Source organism: Mastigoproctus giganteus, chromosome 9 (genome assembly GCF_048544385.1).
Source record: "Mastigoproctus giganteus isolate SK-2022 chromosome 9, ASM4854438v1, whole genome shotgun sequence".
Taxonomy (NCBI): Eukaryota; Metazoa; Arthropoda; class Arachnida; order Uropygi; family Thelyphonidae; genus Mastigoproctus; species Mastigoproctus giganteus.
This window is the reverse complement of record NC_143583.1, coordinates 162079424-162096179: the sequence shown is the minus strand read 5'-3', so window position 1 is coordinate 162096179 and position 16756 is coordinate 162079424. Positions and strand designations below refer to the sequence as shown.

At 39.3% G+C, this 16756-nt stretch overlaps 1 protein-coding gene across 2 annotated transcripts in view; it reads left to right on the top strand.

Moving 5' to 3' along the window:
• The window catches only part of jbug (filamin-type immunoglobulin domains fbug), a 1114928-nt gene that overhangs the window by 142777 nt on the left and 955395 nt on the right, over positions 1 to 16756 (top strand). For both annotated transcript variants that reach the window (XM_090381438.1, XM_090381439.1), the window contains exon 6: positions 13380 to 13570. In XM_090381438.1, the coding sequence (XP_090237564.1) occupies positions 13380 to 13570 (191 nt within the window). The remainder of the gene's footprint in view (positions 1 to 13379; positions 13571 to 16756) is intronic.

The following is a 16756-nucleotide window of genomic DNA, read 5'->3' as shown; positions in this document are numbered from 1 at the left end:
CCTGATGGTATTTCTCCACTTGTTCTGAAAACCTGTGTGCCTGAATTTTCTGCTGTTTTTTGCTGCCTTTTTTCACTTTCTTATTCCAAAGGTGTTTTTCCTTCTGCTTGGAAATTTGCTCATATCCAGCCAGTTCCTAAAAAGGGTGACAAGTCCCTCCCATCCAATTATCATCCCATTGCAATCACTTCTACTCTTTCTAAAGTAATGGAGAAATCAATTAACCGCCAACTCTTAAACTACCTGGAAACCTTCCGTCTGATCAATGATTGCCAGTATGGATTCTGTCAGTGTCGATCCACTGGTGATATTCTGGTTTTGTTACACATTTATGGACTAATTCAATGGAAATGTTTGGTGATACACAAGCAGTTGCTCTCGACATCTTAAAGGGTTTCGATCGTATTTGGCATAAAGGTCTTCTAAACAAGCTTCCATCTTTTGGTTTGCCAACTGTTTTTTGTAATTGGTTATCCAGTTTTCTCTCTGATCGTTCACTGAGGGTAATGGAAGATGGCTTTTTGTCTTCTGACTTCTCCACTAATGCCGGTGTTCCCCAAGGTTCAGTTCTTTCCCCCACTCTTTTCCTCTTGTATATTAATGACCTTCTTCCATTGACTAGATATCCCATCATTGTTTTGCCGATGATAGCACATTGCATTCCACTTTACATTTTGAGAAACCTTGTCCTGCTCAATCAGCTTCAACTTCTCGAAAATCTGCTACCAATTCCTTAAATGCCGATCTCCAGGTAAATCTCCAGTAGGGCAAAGACAACTTAGTTGATTTCAATCCTTCTAAAACACAGTCCTGTCTTAAATCTCACAAAAATGATTCTTCTGTTCCTATGCTTGTCTTTGGTGATACTCCAATTTCTAGGAAAAATCTCTTTTGGAGATTATCCTGACTTCTAATCTCTCTTGACAGAAGCACATTACAAATATTGCTTCCTCTGCATCTGTTATTGTTGTTGTTTGTTGTTTTGGTTTTTAGGAGCATTAGCAACTAAGGTCATATTGCTCTGGGATATGTGGTGGTCATTCTCTGACCTTTCCGCATCCTCCGTATTTGGTGGTGACGTGCTCGAACCCCGGTCTAACCAAGAAGTATATGCTATCCACTGCTGCTCCTTCCCACCTAGCTACGGAGGCTCCTCCTCTGCATCTAAAAAACTTGGTTTTCTCTTTCGCTCTCGACATTACTTTTCTTCCAAACAGCTGTTCACTCTTTACAAATCTCAAATCTGTCCAACTATGGAATATTGTTCCCACATCTGGGGTGGTGCCCCCAAAACCCTTCTCAAGGTTCTTGATTCCGTTCAGAAGAGGGCAGTTAGGTTAATTAATGATTCATCTCTAACAGAGTCTCTCCACTCATTGTCTCATAGACGTACTGTTTCTGCCGCATGTCTCTTCTACATATATTTCCATGGGCACTGTTCTTCTGAATTGGCTTCTATAATTCCCGCTCTCTCTTTCAAAACAGTCCGAACAAGTGCTGCCACCAGCCAACATCCATTTACTGTCCAACTTCAAATTCACAGAACCAACTTTACATCTTCCTCGTTTATTCATTGAACTGCCATTTTCTGGAACAAATTTCCTCCTTACGTATATCCTGAAAATTACAGTCTACAGATGTCCAATGTCAAGAAATATCTTCTTTCGTCTTTTCAACCTCCAACTAAGCACAGTACTAAGTACTGTGCATTTAATTGTAAGTTGCTACAATGGATAAAAGGATGGTTAAGTGGGAGAAGACAGAGGGTGGTAATCAATGGGTGCTGCTCTTCGTGGACTAATGTTATTAGTGGAGTCCCACAGGGTTCGGTGTTAGGTCCACTGTTGTTTTGTCTATTTATCAATGATATTGATGAAGGTATATCAGGCTTAATGTCGAAGTTTGCAGATGATACAAAGGTTGGCAAGGTTGTCAATGACAGTAATGGCAGTGTGCTACTGCAACAGGATCTAGATAATTTGGGCAGATGGGCTAAGAAGTGGCAACTGAAGTTTAACCTTGACAAATGCAAAGTACTGCATATGGGTAGAAGTAACCCCAGAGAAACGTACCAACTGTGTGGTACTACACTTAAGATGGTAGAAAATGAAAAAGACCTGGGAGTAATTGTGCAGTCAGATATGAAGTTTTCTGAGCAATGCAGACAGGCTGCCAGGGCAGGTCATGGGGTTTTGTCAATGATATATAGGAATTTTGCTGGCAGGGAAAAGGAGGTGATTATCCCTCTGTATAAGGCAATGGTCAGGCCACGCCTTGAGTACTGCGTACAGGTCTGGAGGCCTCATTTTAGGAAGGATGTAGATTTACTTGAGCATGTACAGAGAAGGGCAACAATATTGGTGAGGGGAATGAAGGGATCCTCTTACCAAGAGAGGCTTAAGTTCTGCAAATTGCAGTGGCTGGAGACTAGCCTGCGTGTTGATCTGATTGAAGTGTATAAGGCCTTGAATGGGTTGAGCACGCTGAATTCTAATGGGATCCTTCCACTTGTTCAGATTACGAACCTAAGGGGGCATGAATTCAAATTAAGAAAAGACAGATGTAGAATAGATGTACGGAAATTTGCTTTTAGCCAGCGGATGGTTAATTGCTGGAACAAACTTCCATCTGTCGTTGTGGAAGTTGATAGGTTGAATAAATTTAAGGAGGAACTGGACAGGCATTTGGAGGGAATGGTGTGATTTTTTTTTTTTTTGGCTGATCCTGCATAAGCTCATACACTTGCTTTCTTGCATCACGTGCCACTACTACTACTACTATAGGTTCTAATACCTCTTCGGTTTGGGGTTTATTGTTCCATTTCTATGTACCGTATTTCCCCATGTATAAGATGCTATCATGTACATAAAAAAAAATATTCAGATTTATTTTCCTGCATAAATTTATTATTTTCAGCTTATTTTATATAAAATTATTACTTTTTAAATATTCATTTTTTATTTTATTTTAAAGAATGCAGGTAGCCCTTTGTTTACAACAGTGCTTAGTTACTTAAGGAACTGTCGCAAAAAAAATCGGTGTAAGACCCCTGAATTTTACTTTTCTGTTTAAGTTTTACTTTGCATTTTACTTTTCTAAGGAATGCAGAATTGGGATTTGGGGAGTACAACGTGTGCAGAAAGGATAAACAGAACAGAAAGGGAGGTGGGGTTATGCTGTTAGATAAGAAACATAACATCTAAGGAAGTGCATCCAGTTGACATAGATGGACAGTGCAATGTTGAGTCAGTTTGGTGTGACATAAGTACGGAAAGCAAAAATGAGGGTAAGAGTTTGTTATAGGGGTAATCACTCTGATGAGTACAATGAACAATTGTACAGAGAAATAGAGTGGGCCAATAAATTAGATTGTCTTATAATGGGGGATTGTAACTTCAAAGATATTGACTGGAACTTCTGGGTTGGTCACTTGCACCCTAGAAAGGGTTTTGTGGATTTATTGGATGATTGTTTTCTACAGCAGCATGTTAGAGAGGCAGACAGAGGGAGTAACCCTCTTGATCTGATTATCAGCAGTGATTATTCATGCATTAAGAAGTTGCAGATAAAGGAACCAATAGGTGGCAGTGATCACAGTGTACTGATGTGGTATTTACTTAAAGATGTAACTACCATCAAAGTAGAGGGAAGGGTTTTTGCTTTCATAAAGGTGATTGCAGTGGTCTCAGAGATTTTTTAAATTCTTTACAGTGGAACCAAATGATGATTATATCAACAGCAAATTCTAAATGGGAAGCATTCAAAGAAGTAATCTTAGAAGCTACTATGTTTTTTGTTCCAACTAAGAAATATCATTCTAGGTTTAGGCCCAAATGGATTTCAGATGAACTATTGAGACTTGTAGCAGAGAAGAAAAATGCATAGGATGCACATAAATTATCAGGTGACACAGAAGCCTATGGCAGATATAAGCTAGTCTATAACCAAGTCACAAAGGAGGTTAGGCAAGTGAAGCAGATTATGAGAAATCTTTGCTGACGGATGCACAGAAAAATATCAAAGACTTCTTTGCTTATATAAACTCTAAAAGGAAGGGGATGAATTAGATTGGTACATGTGATATCAGTGGTTTGACTGTAGATGATCATTCTCAGATAGCTGCCAAACTAAATGAGTATTTTGCATCTACATTCACAAATGAGGAGTTATTCAAAGAGTGGGCCAGATGAGAGGAGAGGGACAAACTCTAACACGGAGTTAAATGATTTTGTAATAACTGAGAACAAAGTGGAGGAGAAATTGTTGAAGTTAAACATAAGAAAGGCACCTGGGGTGGATGGAATCTATCCAGTTATGTTAAAGGAGGTGGCAAAGGAAGTGAGCAAACACTTAGCCATAAATATGAGAGCATCCTTGGATTCAGGGGAAGTCCCCACAGAGTGGAGAAGTGAAAATATGTCTCCAATTCACAAGGGGGGGGGGATCAAAGGACGACGCAAGTAATTACAGACCTGTTAGTTTGACTTCTGTTCCAGGGAAAATAATGGAGTCAGTGGTTAAAGAAGCATTGCAGGATCACCTAGACAAGACTGGAGTAATAATTCATATACAGCATGGGTATGTTAAGGGGAAGGCTTGTCTGACCAATTTGATTGGATACTGTGACGTGTTCACAAAGGTACTGGATACAAAAAATAATTTTGATATTGATATCAAATACTAGGATTTCAGTAAAGTTTTTGATACCTATTGCACATGGAAGAATACTATACAAATTGGAGCAGAATGGTATTAATGGCAAGTTGGTACAATGAATAAAAGAATGGTTGAGTGGGAAAAGACAGAGTGGTAATCAGTGGACATTGTTCTTTGTGGACTAATGTTCTTAGTGGAGTCCCCCAGGGTTCGGTGTTGGGCCCATTGTTGTTTTATATATTTATCAATGATATTAGTGAAGGTATATCAAGCTTAATATCAAAGTTTGCAGATGATACAAAGGTTGTATTAATAACAGTAATGGTAGTATGCTGCTGCAACAGGATCTGGAAAAGTTGGGCAGATGGGCTGAGAAGTTGCATTGATAAATGCAAAGTAATGTATATGGTTAGCAGTAATCCCAGAGAAATGTACCAACTGTATGGTATTATTCTCATGGTAGTGGAGAATGAAAACGTCCTGGGGATAATTGTGCATTCTGATGTGAAGTTTTCTGAGCAGTGCAGACAGGTTGCCGGAGTAGGTCATGGGGTCTTGTCAATGATATACAGTAATTTTGATAGCTGGGGTAACGAGGTGGTTATACCATTGCCTTATACAAGGGATCAAGCCACACCTTGTACAGGTCTTTAAGCCTCATTTTAGGAAGGATGTAGAGTTGCTAGAATGAGTACTGAGAAGGGCAACAAGACTGGTGAGGGGAACAAAGGGGTGCTCTTATGAAGAAAGGCTTATGTTCTGCAAATTGCAGTGGTGTCTGGAGACTAGGCACCTGAAAGGTGATTTGATTGAGGTGTATAAGGCCTTGAATGGATTGAGGAGATTGGATTCTTCCTCTTGCTCGAATTACAAACCTGAGGATGCATAAACTGAAATTGAGGAAAGATGGTTGTTGAATAAATGTGTGGAAATTTGCTTTTAGCCAGCAGGTAGATGATTGCAAGAACAGACTTCCATCTCTCATTGTGGAAATTGATAGCTTAAATAAATTGAAGGAAGAAGTGGTCAAACTTTTGGAGCTAACAGATGGTGAAATGGGAAGTTTTTTTGTTTTTTTTTTGGCTGATGCTGTATAAGCTTGCTTTCTTGCATCATATGCCTCTACTAATGCTAAAGTTCCTGGTTGAGGATCTACCCATTTTTTGAAGAAAGCATGCAGTGTTGACTGTTGAGATTTCCTCTTTCTTTCTTTGAAAATCTCAGAATAAGGGCTTATGGATGCAATTTCTTTCCTTTTCACTTTTTTACATTCGCTCCCAGTTGTGGTCACTCTCACATAGCTCATCAGTGAGGGTCTCCATGGCTGAAAGGGTGTGCTGTAGCTTGCTTGTATTCTTAGATTTTAGAGGAGGCTTGTGATCTTTTTATATCTCCTTCTCCTCCTTATGTTGCCTTAGTTCTTTAGCCAATTCTTCCAAGTCTTCATTGGAAAGCTGCTGTCCATGGCAATCCAACAGCACTCTTACATCTTCAGCTGTAACCTTGTTCAATCCTGCCTCTTGCGCCAGGCTGCTAACATCTTCAACAGTGTTCTCCACTGGCTCTGATCCTGTGAAGTCATGCATAAATTGTGAGAGAAGTTTGCACCACACTCAATTCAAACAGCCGACCGGGCTAGCCGAGTGGGTAAAGTACCTGCCCGGCAACCCAAAGGTCGCGGGTTCGATTCCCGCCTCGGGCTTGGATCAAAGTACTGCAAAAACCTTGGGAGGTGCAATATGGCCACAGAAGCCGATGCGCCAACAACTACCAAATCAAAAAAAAAAAAAAAAAAAAATCAATTCAAACAGTTCACTGACACTTCCACCCAAGCTGTGTTGATGTTATGAATACCCTTCAAAATGTCAAATGAGTGCCAATAATCTTTGATAGTTTTGTCTGACCTGTCCAAAACCCTCATCTTTTCCATGAAGATTTGGCAGAGGTAATAGGCTTTAAAGGTTGCTATTACCCTCTGGTCAATTGGTTTCAAAACTGAAGCGGTGTTTGGTGGCATGTAAATAACATTATTGATGCCCAGAGATGTTCCAACTTCAGCAAGGTTTGCAGAATGGCCAGGGGCATTGCCCAAATGAAGAAGAGCCTTGGCTGGTAACTCATTCTCTTGACAAAAACAGAGCACAGTAGGACAAAAATAGCTTGTGTACTAATCCAAAAAGATTTCTTGTGTCACCCGAGCCCTCCTATTCCATTTACCATTGACTGGCAACATGGCATTGTTTAAGCCCTTGAGAGCACGTGGTGTCTGTGAATGATACGCCAACATTGGTTTTAATTTTAAAGTGACAGAGACATTTGCACCCAGCAGAAGCATTAGACTGCTGCTGGGCCCAAAAGGATTTTCCACCCAGCAGAAGCATTAGATTCTTTTTCAGCCTTGAAACCTGGTTCCGACTGCTCTTCATGGGCAAAAATGAAGGTCGTGATGGCAATTTCTTCCAATAAAGCTCCTTCTCATCAACATTAAAAATGAGATCAGGAGGATGATTACACTCCTCTACAATGGCTTGAAACTCTGCAGGAAATGCTGAAACTGCCTCAGCATCTGCACTTGTTGCCTCACCACTTAATTTCACACAGTGCCACTTACTTCAAGATTTAAATTATATGAACCGTCCCTTGCTACCTAAAAATGTCTCATCACCATCCTCTTTTGTCTTAAGATCTTCAAAAATTGATTTTATTTATCAGTAATAACAGCTTGAGTCAATGGAATGTTTTTTTTTTTTTTTTTTTTGGTTTAAGTCATCCACCTGCAATGACAATAATTTCTCCATTTTTTTCTAAAAGTTTATTTCTGTTATAACTCACTTGCATTGGACTTTGTCGTAGCATGTTGCATTGACTGTTTTATTTCATCTTCATATTTCATTATGGTACTCACAGTTGACGGAGGCAATTTCATACTTCCACACACTGACCATCTTCCATTCTACGAATTACCTCCGTCTTTTTTTCCGTGTTAGATCTACGTGTCTGACCATCTTCCATTCTACAAATTACCTCCATCTTTTTTTTCTACATTAGATCTATGTTACTTTTAACGACAATTTCACATTTGCTTGTCTTTACTACACTTCTCTTTCTAGATATGGTGGCTTTTATTTTATTAATTTAATCAACAATTTTAAATTAAAATTAACAAACTGACACTGTAGAATAGTGGCCCCAACAATAGTACACCAACAAGTGAACTGAGTGTTCCTCTCCTCTTATCTCTGGCCACTTTTTTTTTTTATGTGAACTCCAAACACGAGAGGTATTAGAACCTATAGTACTTAGTACCGTGCTTGGGTTGGAGGTTGAGAAGATGAAAGAAAATATTTGTTAACATTGGACTTGAACTTCTCTAGATTGTAATTTTCAGGAAATACGTGTGAAGGAAGGTTGTTCCAGAAAACGGCAATTGAATGAATAAATGAGGAAGATGAAAAGTTGGTTCTGTGGGTTTGAAGTTGGACAGTAAATGGATGTTGGCTGGTGGTGGCACGTGTTCGGACTGTTTTGAAAGAGAGAGCGGGAATTATAGAAGCCAATTCAGAAGAACAGTGCCCATGGAAGTATCTGTAGAAGAGGCATGCAGCAGAAACAGTACGTCTATGAGAAAGCGAGTGGACAGACTCTGTTAGAGATGAATCATTAATTAACCTAACTGCCCTCTTCTGAATGGAATCAAGAAGCCTGAGAGAGGTTTTGGGGGCATCACCCCCAGATGTGGGAACAATATTCCATGCCAGGGTAGATTTGCGATTTATACAGAGTGAGCAGCTGTTTGGAAGAAAAGTAACGCAGAGAGCGAAAGAGAAAAACCAAGTTTTTTAGATGCAGAGGAAGCAATATTTGTAATGTGCTTGTGCCAAGAGAGATTAGAAGTCAGGGTAATCCCAAAAGAGATATATCATTTTGCCTAGAAATCGGAGTGTCATTAAAGATAAGCATAGGAGCAGAAGAATCCTTTTTGCGAGATATAAAACAAGACTGAGTTTTAGAAGGGTTGAAATCAACTAAGTTGTCTTTGCCCCACTGGAGAATCACCTGAAGATCGGCATTTAAGGAATTGGTAGCAGATTTTCGAGAAGTTGAAGCTGATTGAGCAGGACAAGGTTTCTCAAAATGGAAAGTGGAATGCAATGTGCTATCATCGGCAAAACTATGGATAGGATTTCCAGTCAATGGAAGAAGGTCATTAAAATACAAGAGGAAAAGAGTGGGGGAAAGAACTGAACCTTGGGGGACACAGGCATTAGTGGAGAAGTTAGAAGACAGAGAGCCTTCTACCATCACCCTCAGTGAGCGATCAGAGAGAAAACTGGATAACCAATTACTAAAAACAGTTGGCAAACCATAAGATGGAAGCTTGTTTAGAAGACCTTTATGCCAAACACGATCAAAAGCCTTTGAGATGTCAAGAGCAACTACTTGTGTTTCACCGAACCTTTCCATTGAATTAGTCCATAGATGGGTAACATAAGTCAGTGGATCGACACTGACGGAATCCATGCTGGCGATCGTTGATCAGATGGAAGGTTTCTAGGTAGTTTAAGAGTTGGCGGTTAATTGATTTCTGCATTACTTTATAAAGAGTAGAAGTAATTGCAATGGGACGATAATTGGATGGGAGGGATTTGTCACCCTTTTTAGGAACTGGCTGGATAAGAGAAAATTTCCTAGCAGAAAGAAAAACACCTTTGGAATAAGAAAGTGAAAAAAGGCGGCAAAGAATAGGAGTAAGTTCAGGAGCACAGGTTTTGAGAACAAGTGGAGAAATACCATCAGGACCTGGAGCTTTCTTTGCATCAAGATTCATCAAAATCCTTCTGATATCCTTTTGACGGAAGACCACATTAGGCATTGAATGGAGTGTGTTGAGAATGGTGGGAGGTGTTTTACCAAGGTCATTAATACATGAGCTGGAAGAAAAATGGGATGCTAGCAGGTCAGCTTTATCCTTGGCTGAAGTGACAACGGAACCATCTGGTTTTGACAGAGATGGGAGCAGAGATGGGCAAAAGTTGCGGCCAATAGCTTTGGCAAGAGACCAGAATGCCCGGCTACCATTAGGGCAAGAAGCAAGTTTTCTACTCTTAGCCTGTTCAAACTCTAGTTTGGACTGATTACTAACTGCTTTACAATTGTTGCGAGCTTTGGTGTAGGCAGAAAATGACACTGAAGAATTAGAAACAAGCCAATTACGATATGGAACATTCTTCTCTTGAACAGCCTTAGCACATTTATTGGAAAACCAAGGTTTAGATAAAGGACGAGATTTTAAATTGGAGTGTGGGATAAAGGATTCCATTCCTGCAAGAATAATTTCATTGACATGATCTGAGCAAACGTTGACATCAGAAGTTTTGAAACAGTAATCCGACCAAGGAAAAGAAGAAAAGAAGTCTCGCAGGTCATCCCATTTTGCATTCTTGTAATGCCAAACAACAGGAGGTTGGGAATAGCCATGAGATAAAGGTTCCATTGGAGAAGAGACAATCACCAAGTTGTGATCTGAAGTGCCTAAAGGAGCTCTCACTTCGACCGTGTACTTAGAAGGGTTGTTTGTGAGAAAAAGATCAAGCGTATTGGCTGTATGATTAGGATTGTCCAGTATTCTTGTAGGTAAATGAACAATCTGTGCTAGGTCATTAGTAATTGCAAAAGCCTCAGCATCTCGACCTGCTGGCTCGGTGTGACTAGAAAATGGAAGCCAGCTGGAGTTGTGAACATTAAAATCACCAAGGAAAATTACCTCACTGTTAGGAAAGTTTGACTGGAGAAAGTCAAGTTGCAAAGAGAGGAATCAAAGAGCTCCAAGTGATTAGTGGAGTTGGGAGAACGGTAGAGACAACAGATGAATTTGACACAATGAGGTAGAGAGATTTTAAGCCAGAGAAGATCAAAGAGAGGAGATTCCAAATTGCCAAGTCTCTGACGGGGAATATCTTAATGGACATATGCACAAGTACTACCTTTGAGGCGAAAGGAATCATACAGTGAATAATTTGGGCATCTGAGATGAGCAGTAGTTGAATCAACTGATAACTGAGATTCTGTCAGAAAAAGTACATGGGGTTTGGCAGACTGCAAGTGGAAATGGACATCGTCCAGATCAGAACTGAGACCACGTATATTTGTGAAATGAATTAGGAAGTGCTTGGGAGGTTTAGATCTTTTCGCAGATAAGCTTGCTCTGTTAGTTTGACAATTCATGGTGTATTCAACAGTAAGAAAAAGTGGGTGGGACATGCTGTATGAAGTAATGAAATTTTTGGATATGGCGTACATGTGGTAAGAATATACCCAGATCCTTGACATAACGTGGCCTCCACAATGATTCCTGCATACACACTACTCGGACTCCCTCCAGTCACTATCTGGCAGAGTAGAGGTAGCAAGATTATATACTAGCTGATCCAGAAGCCTCCTAGAGAGTTACCAATAGGTTCGGTCCGGTGTACTAACTAGCGGCCGGCCTGGGAACACCATTTTAGAGCTGTACCCTCGAAATGTAAGGAATATTGGATCTCGCCACGACGTTCATCATAACCTCAAAAGTCATCAGTCATACTGCATGACGGAAGAGATAGGGAAGGGTTGACCGGAAGTTAGCTCTAGAGGCTAAACAAAGGTTCCACCACTTCAAGCCTCCAATAAGCAAAGTGGTGGTATTGCACTGGTTGATGAGTTCTCTACCACCTAGTACTGCCTGGTAACATAGAGGGTCAGTGTTTGTCCATGTGGTGTGGGCACCACACCTCGACCCCTGCTTACGTTTGTTCACACCTGGGTGGTCACCCACCGTGTACTTGTGCATGGAGGTTATATCCAGGATTACTAACAGTCCCACCATCGTGAAGGTGCAAGCAGAGGATTTGGCTGTCACAGCCCGTCTGGACTTCGCCGAAATTGGGTCCACTTGACTTGAGTGTCACCTGAATATCAGTTCCCTCAGCGTTTTAGACTCCCAGGTAGCAAGTACAGCTTGCCTGGCATATCTGAGAAAATGTCTGTGTGGTGGTCCTTGGATGAGGTGGTCTCAAGGACCACCTCATCCCTGATTGCCTGAGATGGGAATAGCTCTCATCTCTGATTAACTGCTATTTCTTTACATCATATCTGGTATTCACGGTTGCTAATTTTTGAAATTTTTTATAGTTTTTTGATATTTTTGGCCTTCTGGTTTCGAAACTGTCATTATTGTGAATATTTGCAAAAAAATGGTCATAAACTGAGGGCTACCTGTATATCACAGAATTAAAGTATTTGTTTTTAATAGGTTTTTAATCTACTTCAATAACTATTTCTATTTTTCAAATTGTGTTTCTGTAGCCAGTTGGGAAGGAGCAGCAGTGCGTAGCACACACTTCTTGATTAGACCAGGGTTCGAGCCCATCACCACCAAATACGGAGGATGCGGAAAGGTCAGGGAATGACCACCGCATATCCCTGAGCAATATGGCCTTAGTTGCTAATGCTCCTAAAAACCAAACCAAATTTTTTGAATTTAATCAAAATTGTTTATAGATTTTGTACACTAAGTAGTATTCCTACCTCTTACTAGTTCCTTCAGAACAGTCTGGATTCATAATAGCATGGACCCAGCAAGATGTTGAAAGTGCCATAGGATTTCTGCTCCGTTTATACATGCCTATTGACATGGTGCATTATCCTGTTGGGAGAACCCATTTGCAGATGTATACACTGTAACCATGAAGGGATTCTACTGGTCAGAAATTATTTTTCGATATCCTGTGGCATCAAAACGTTGACCCACTTGGATCATGGGGCCCAGTGTTCACCACCGTCATCTCAACACCATTAAACCACCACTGGACTCATGTTTTTGCCGTATTCTAGTCCTCCCATCAGTGCGAATCAGCAGGAACTGGGATTATTCAGACCAGGCAACATTTTTCCAATCCTCTGCTATCCAGTGTTGGTTCCTGCACCCACTGTAATTGCATCTACTCATTTTTGCTGGCAGGAGGGGAATGCAGTTTGCTTGTCAGCTGCAATAATATCCTATCTGCAACAAGATAAAAATTGTGTATTCTGAAATAACCCTTTATTTACAACTGTTTGTACTGGGTTATTATTTGACTGACTGTAGCCTTTCTGATACCCTGCACAAGTTTTGTCAGCCTCTGCTGGCATTTTGTATTAGTGAGCTCTTTCCAACCACAGGATTTCTGGTGGCTGGATGTTATTTGGTTATTGGGCCAATCTAAATACAGCCGTGACATAGTTGTAAATGAAAACCCCAGCAGGCTTGCAGTTTCAGAGATTTGGGTATCAGTGCACCTGACATTGACTACCTTGTAATGTTCAAAGTAAGTTAAATCTTCCTTCTTGCTCATTTTTACACTGAATTATATATGTAAAGTATATCTGAACATCTGTCCACCTGCTCTAAAGCACATGGTATGAATATGAAGCTGTTACTGTAGGAGTGCTCCATTTCATGAAAAGGGTAGGTATACCTAATAAATTGGCCGCTGTGTATAAATGACATAATACTATCATAATATCATTCACTATAATGTAGGATAATGCTTTATAGAATGCTAATATAATTCTTATAGGATACTATCATAATCATTCACTATAATGTAGGATAATGCTTTATAGAATGCTAATATAATTCTTATAGGGATAGTAAATGTGATAAAAATTGATTTTTTTCCTCTTTTTTTTCTTCTTGACATTAGGCATCAATGGGGGTATATGTTTAGGAATAGAACCATTACTAAAGGCAAAAGAGATGGCTGATCCCGAGGTAGACCACCTTGGTGTAATGGCATATGTTGCACGTTTTCAAGGGATAAAACCAACTAAAAGACCTGGCGATAAAATTAGCATCACAGGAACTGATTTAAATAATGTCCACATTAATAAGCCTGTAAGTTGGTCATATTATTTTTGGTTTGATAAGTTTTCAGGTCAGTTCTATAAGATAACTACAGTAAAATCTGTATCTAGCTAAGCACCATTGTAATGTATCTTAATGCAGCAAGCCCCAAGATGAGCTAAAATGTAGTGCCTTAAATGTATACATCACGCTTTAGTAACTTTGACTGAGATATTTTATTAAATTAAAAAATAAACAGTTTCATAATCTAAAATAAAAAGTATTTAAAAAAGTTTATTTAAAAATTATTTATTTTTTTTAAAAATTGATTTGCTTATATGTTTTCCTTATCATTTAACAGAAGTTCTACACAATTTTCTTGCTGAAAAAAATATTTTTTCTTAACACCACAAAGAACAGCAATTTTTTTAAATCTTACTTCCTTTACTACTTAGTTTCCTTTATTAATTCATTTACGTTTATAAATAAATAGTTAATTTCCATTTAAGCTCTGTATGGTTGGAACCATAAAATTTACAACTTTAATATTGTAGTTTTTTTACAACTGATGTACTAGTGCAACAGTTAACAATAAATATATCATTCATTTTTTTTTTTTTTTGTGGTAACAATGCAGGCTCAGTCTTGCAATGTGTATTTCTGTTCCTGCATACATTTCTATGCAACCACAGTAAGCTCTATGCTTTCTTTTAATTTTAAATCTTTACATTTTTTACAGTTTCACTGTCAGTATTACTGTGTGGGTTAGTCTTTGGTATAATCATATCATCTGAGCTTTCTGTATGGTTGTAATAATTAGTTAACATAAATGTATTAATTCTTCCATTGTTGCTTTGTTATCTAATAGTGAATGTGTACAAAAGTAAACCATTGTTTAGAATATTTTTTGTTAAAATTTATTGTGTTTACAATAAAAATGAATGCTGCAGTTCATCAGCATCAAAAACTAAAGATGAATGGGAAAAACAAAACTTGGTAATGAAGAACTGGAAAACTTTATTATGAAAATATCAGCAATAATAGATTCTACTGAATTTCACTAATATTTTCACATGGGAAAGCATTCACAGTTACTGCCAAATAACTTTCTTGGCTACTAACAAGGGTGGGGACTGGATGGGGAAGGATACAGAGGAAAATCTTGGAGAACTTGCTGAGGCAAGCAACAATAATAGGTAATAATAACGGTAGCATTAATACTATGTAACAAAGTTTTTATAATGTTTTTTATATATATTCATGTGCTGAATCCAGCAGCATCATTAGTTTTTCTACCGTTAATATTTTTTCCTAGAGACTAGGCACCTGTGAGTGTGAGGTGATTTGATTGAGTTTTCCTTGCAGAGGTTTGCAGGATAAATATTTTCCCTTTAAACCCTGCCATTCCCTCCTTTAAGGCACCTCCATAGCCAGGTGGGCAGGAGCAGCAGTGCGTAGCACACGCTTCTTGATTAGACCCGGGGTTCGAGCCCGTTCCCACCAAATACGGAGGATGTGGAAAGGTTAGGGAATGACCACCGCATATCCCCGGAGCAATATGGCCTTAGTTGCTAATGCTCCTAAAAACCAAAACAACAACAATCCCTCCTTTAAATCGAAGGAGGAGGAGGATGGCAGGTGATGTGGGAGGTGTTTTTTTCCCCCTGGCTGATGCTGTACAAGCTTGCTTTCTTGCATTATATGCTACCTAATACTAATATCAGTTTTGCCAGGAATTGAAGGTTTATGTGTTTTTGACATTTATATGTTTTATATAGTTTGTATCAGTACTGAGATATATATAAGGTATGGCAATAAAGGTACTGGACTGGTACTGTCGCAGTCATGTTCGATGGGTTTGAAAATAAACAAAATTGGCATAGTAGTAGTAGTGGCATGTGATGCAAGAAAGCAAGTGTATGAGCTTATGCATCATCAGCCATAAAAAAAAAAAAAAAAAAAATTCACACCATTCCCTCCAAATGCCTGTCCAGTTCCTCCTTAAATTTATTCAACCTATCAACTTCCACAACAACAGATGGAAGTTTGTTCCAGCAATTAACTACCCACTGGCTAACGGCAAATTTCCGCACATCTATTCTATATTTGTCTTTTCTTAATTTGAATTTATGCCCCCTTAGGTTCATAATCTGAACAAGTGGAAGGATCCCATCAGAATTCAGCGTGCTCAACCCATTCAAGGCCTTATACACCTCAATCAGATCACCGCGCAGATGCCTAGTCTCCAGCCACTGCAATTTGCAGAAATTAAGCCTCTCTTGGTAAGAGGATCCCTTCATTCCCCTCACCAATCTTGTTGCCCTTCTCTGTACATGCTCAAGTAAATCTACATCCTTCTTAAAATGAGTCCTCCAGACCTGTACACAGTACTCAAGGCGTGGCCTGACCATTGCCTTATACAGAGGGACAATCACCTCCTTCTCCCTGCTATCAAAATTCGTATATATCATTGACAAAACCCCATTACCTGCCCTGGCAGCCTGTCTGCATTGCTCAGAAAACTTCATATCTGCCTGCACAATTACTCCCAGGTGTTTTTCATTTTCTACCACCTTAAGTGTAGTACCGTAAAGTTGGTACGTTGTCTCTGGGGTTACTTCTACCTATATGCAGTACTTTGCATTTGTCAAGGTTAAACTTCAGTTGCCACTTCTTAGCCCATCTGCCCAAATTATCTAGATCCTGTTGCAGTAGCACACTGGCATTACTGTCGTTAACAACCCTGCCAATCTTTGTATCATCTGCAAACTTCGACGTTAAGCCTGATATAGCTTCATCAATATCATTGATAAATATACAAAACAACAGTGGCCCTAACACCGAACCCTGTGGGACTCTACTAATAACATTAGTCCACGAAGAGCAGCACCCATTGATTACCACCCTCTGTCTTCTCCCATTTAACCATCCTTTTATCAATTGTAGCAACTTACCCTTAATACCATTCTGCTCCAATTTGTACAATAGTCTTCCATGTGCAACAGTGTCAAAAGCTTTCCTGAAATCCAAATATATGATATCAAAATTATTTTTTGCATCCAGTTCCTTTCTAACCACATCATAATATCCTATCAAATTTGTCAGACAAGACTTTCCCTTAACAAACCCATGCTGTGTCTGAATTATTGCTGCAGTCTTGTCTAGATGATCCTGCAATGCATCTTTAACCAGTGACTCCATTATTTTACCCGGAACAGAAGTTAAACTAACTGGTCT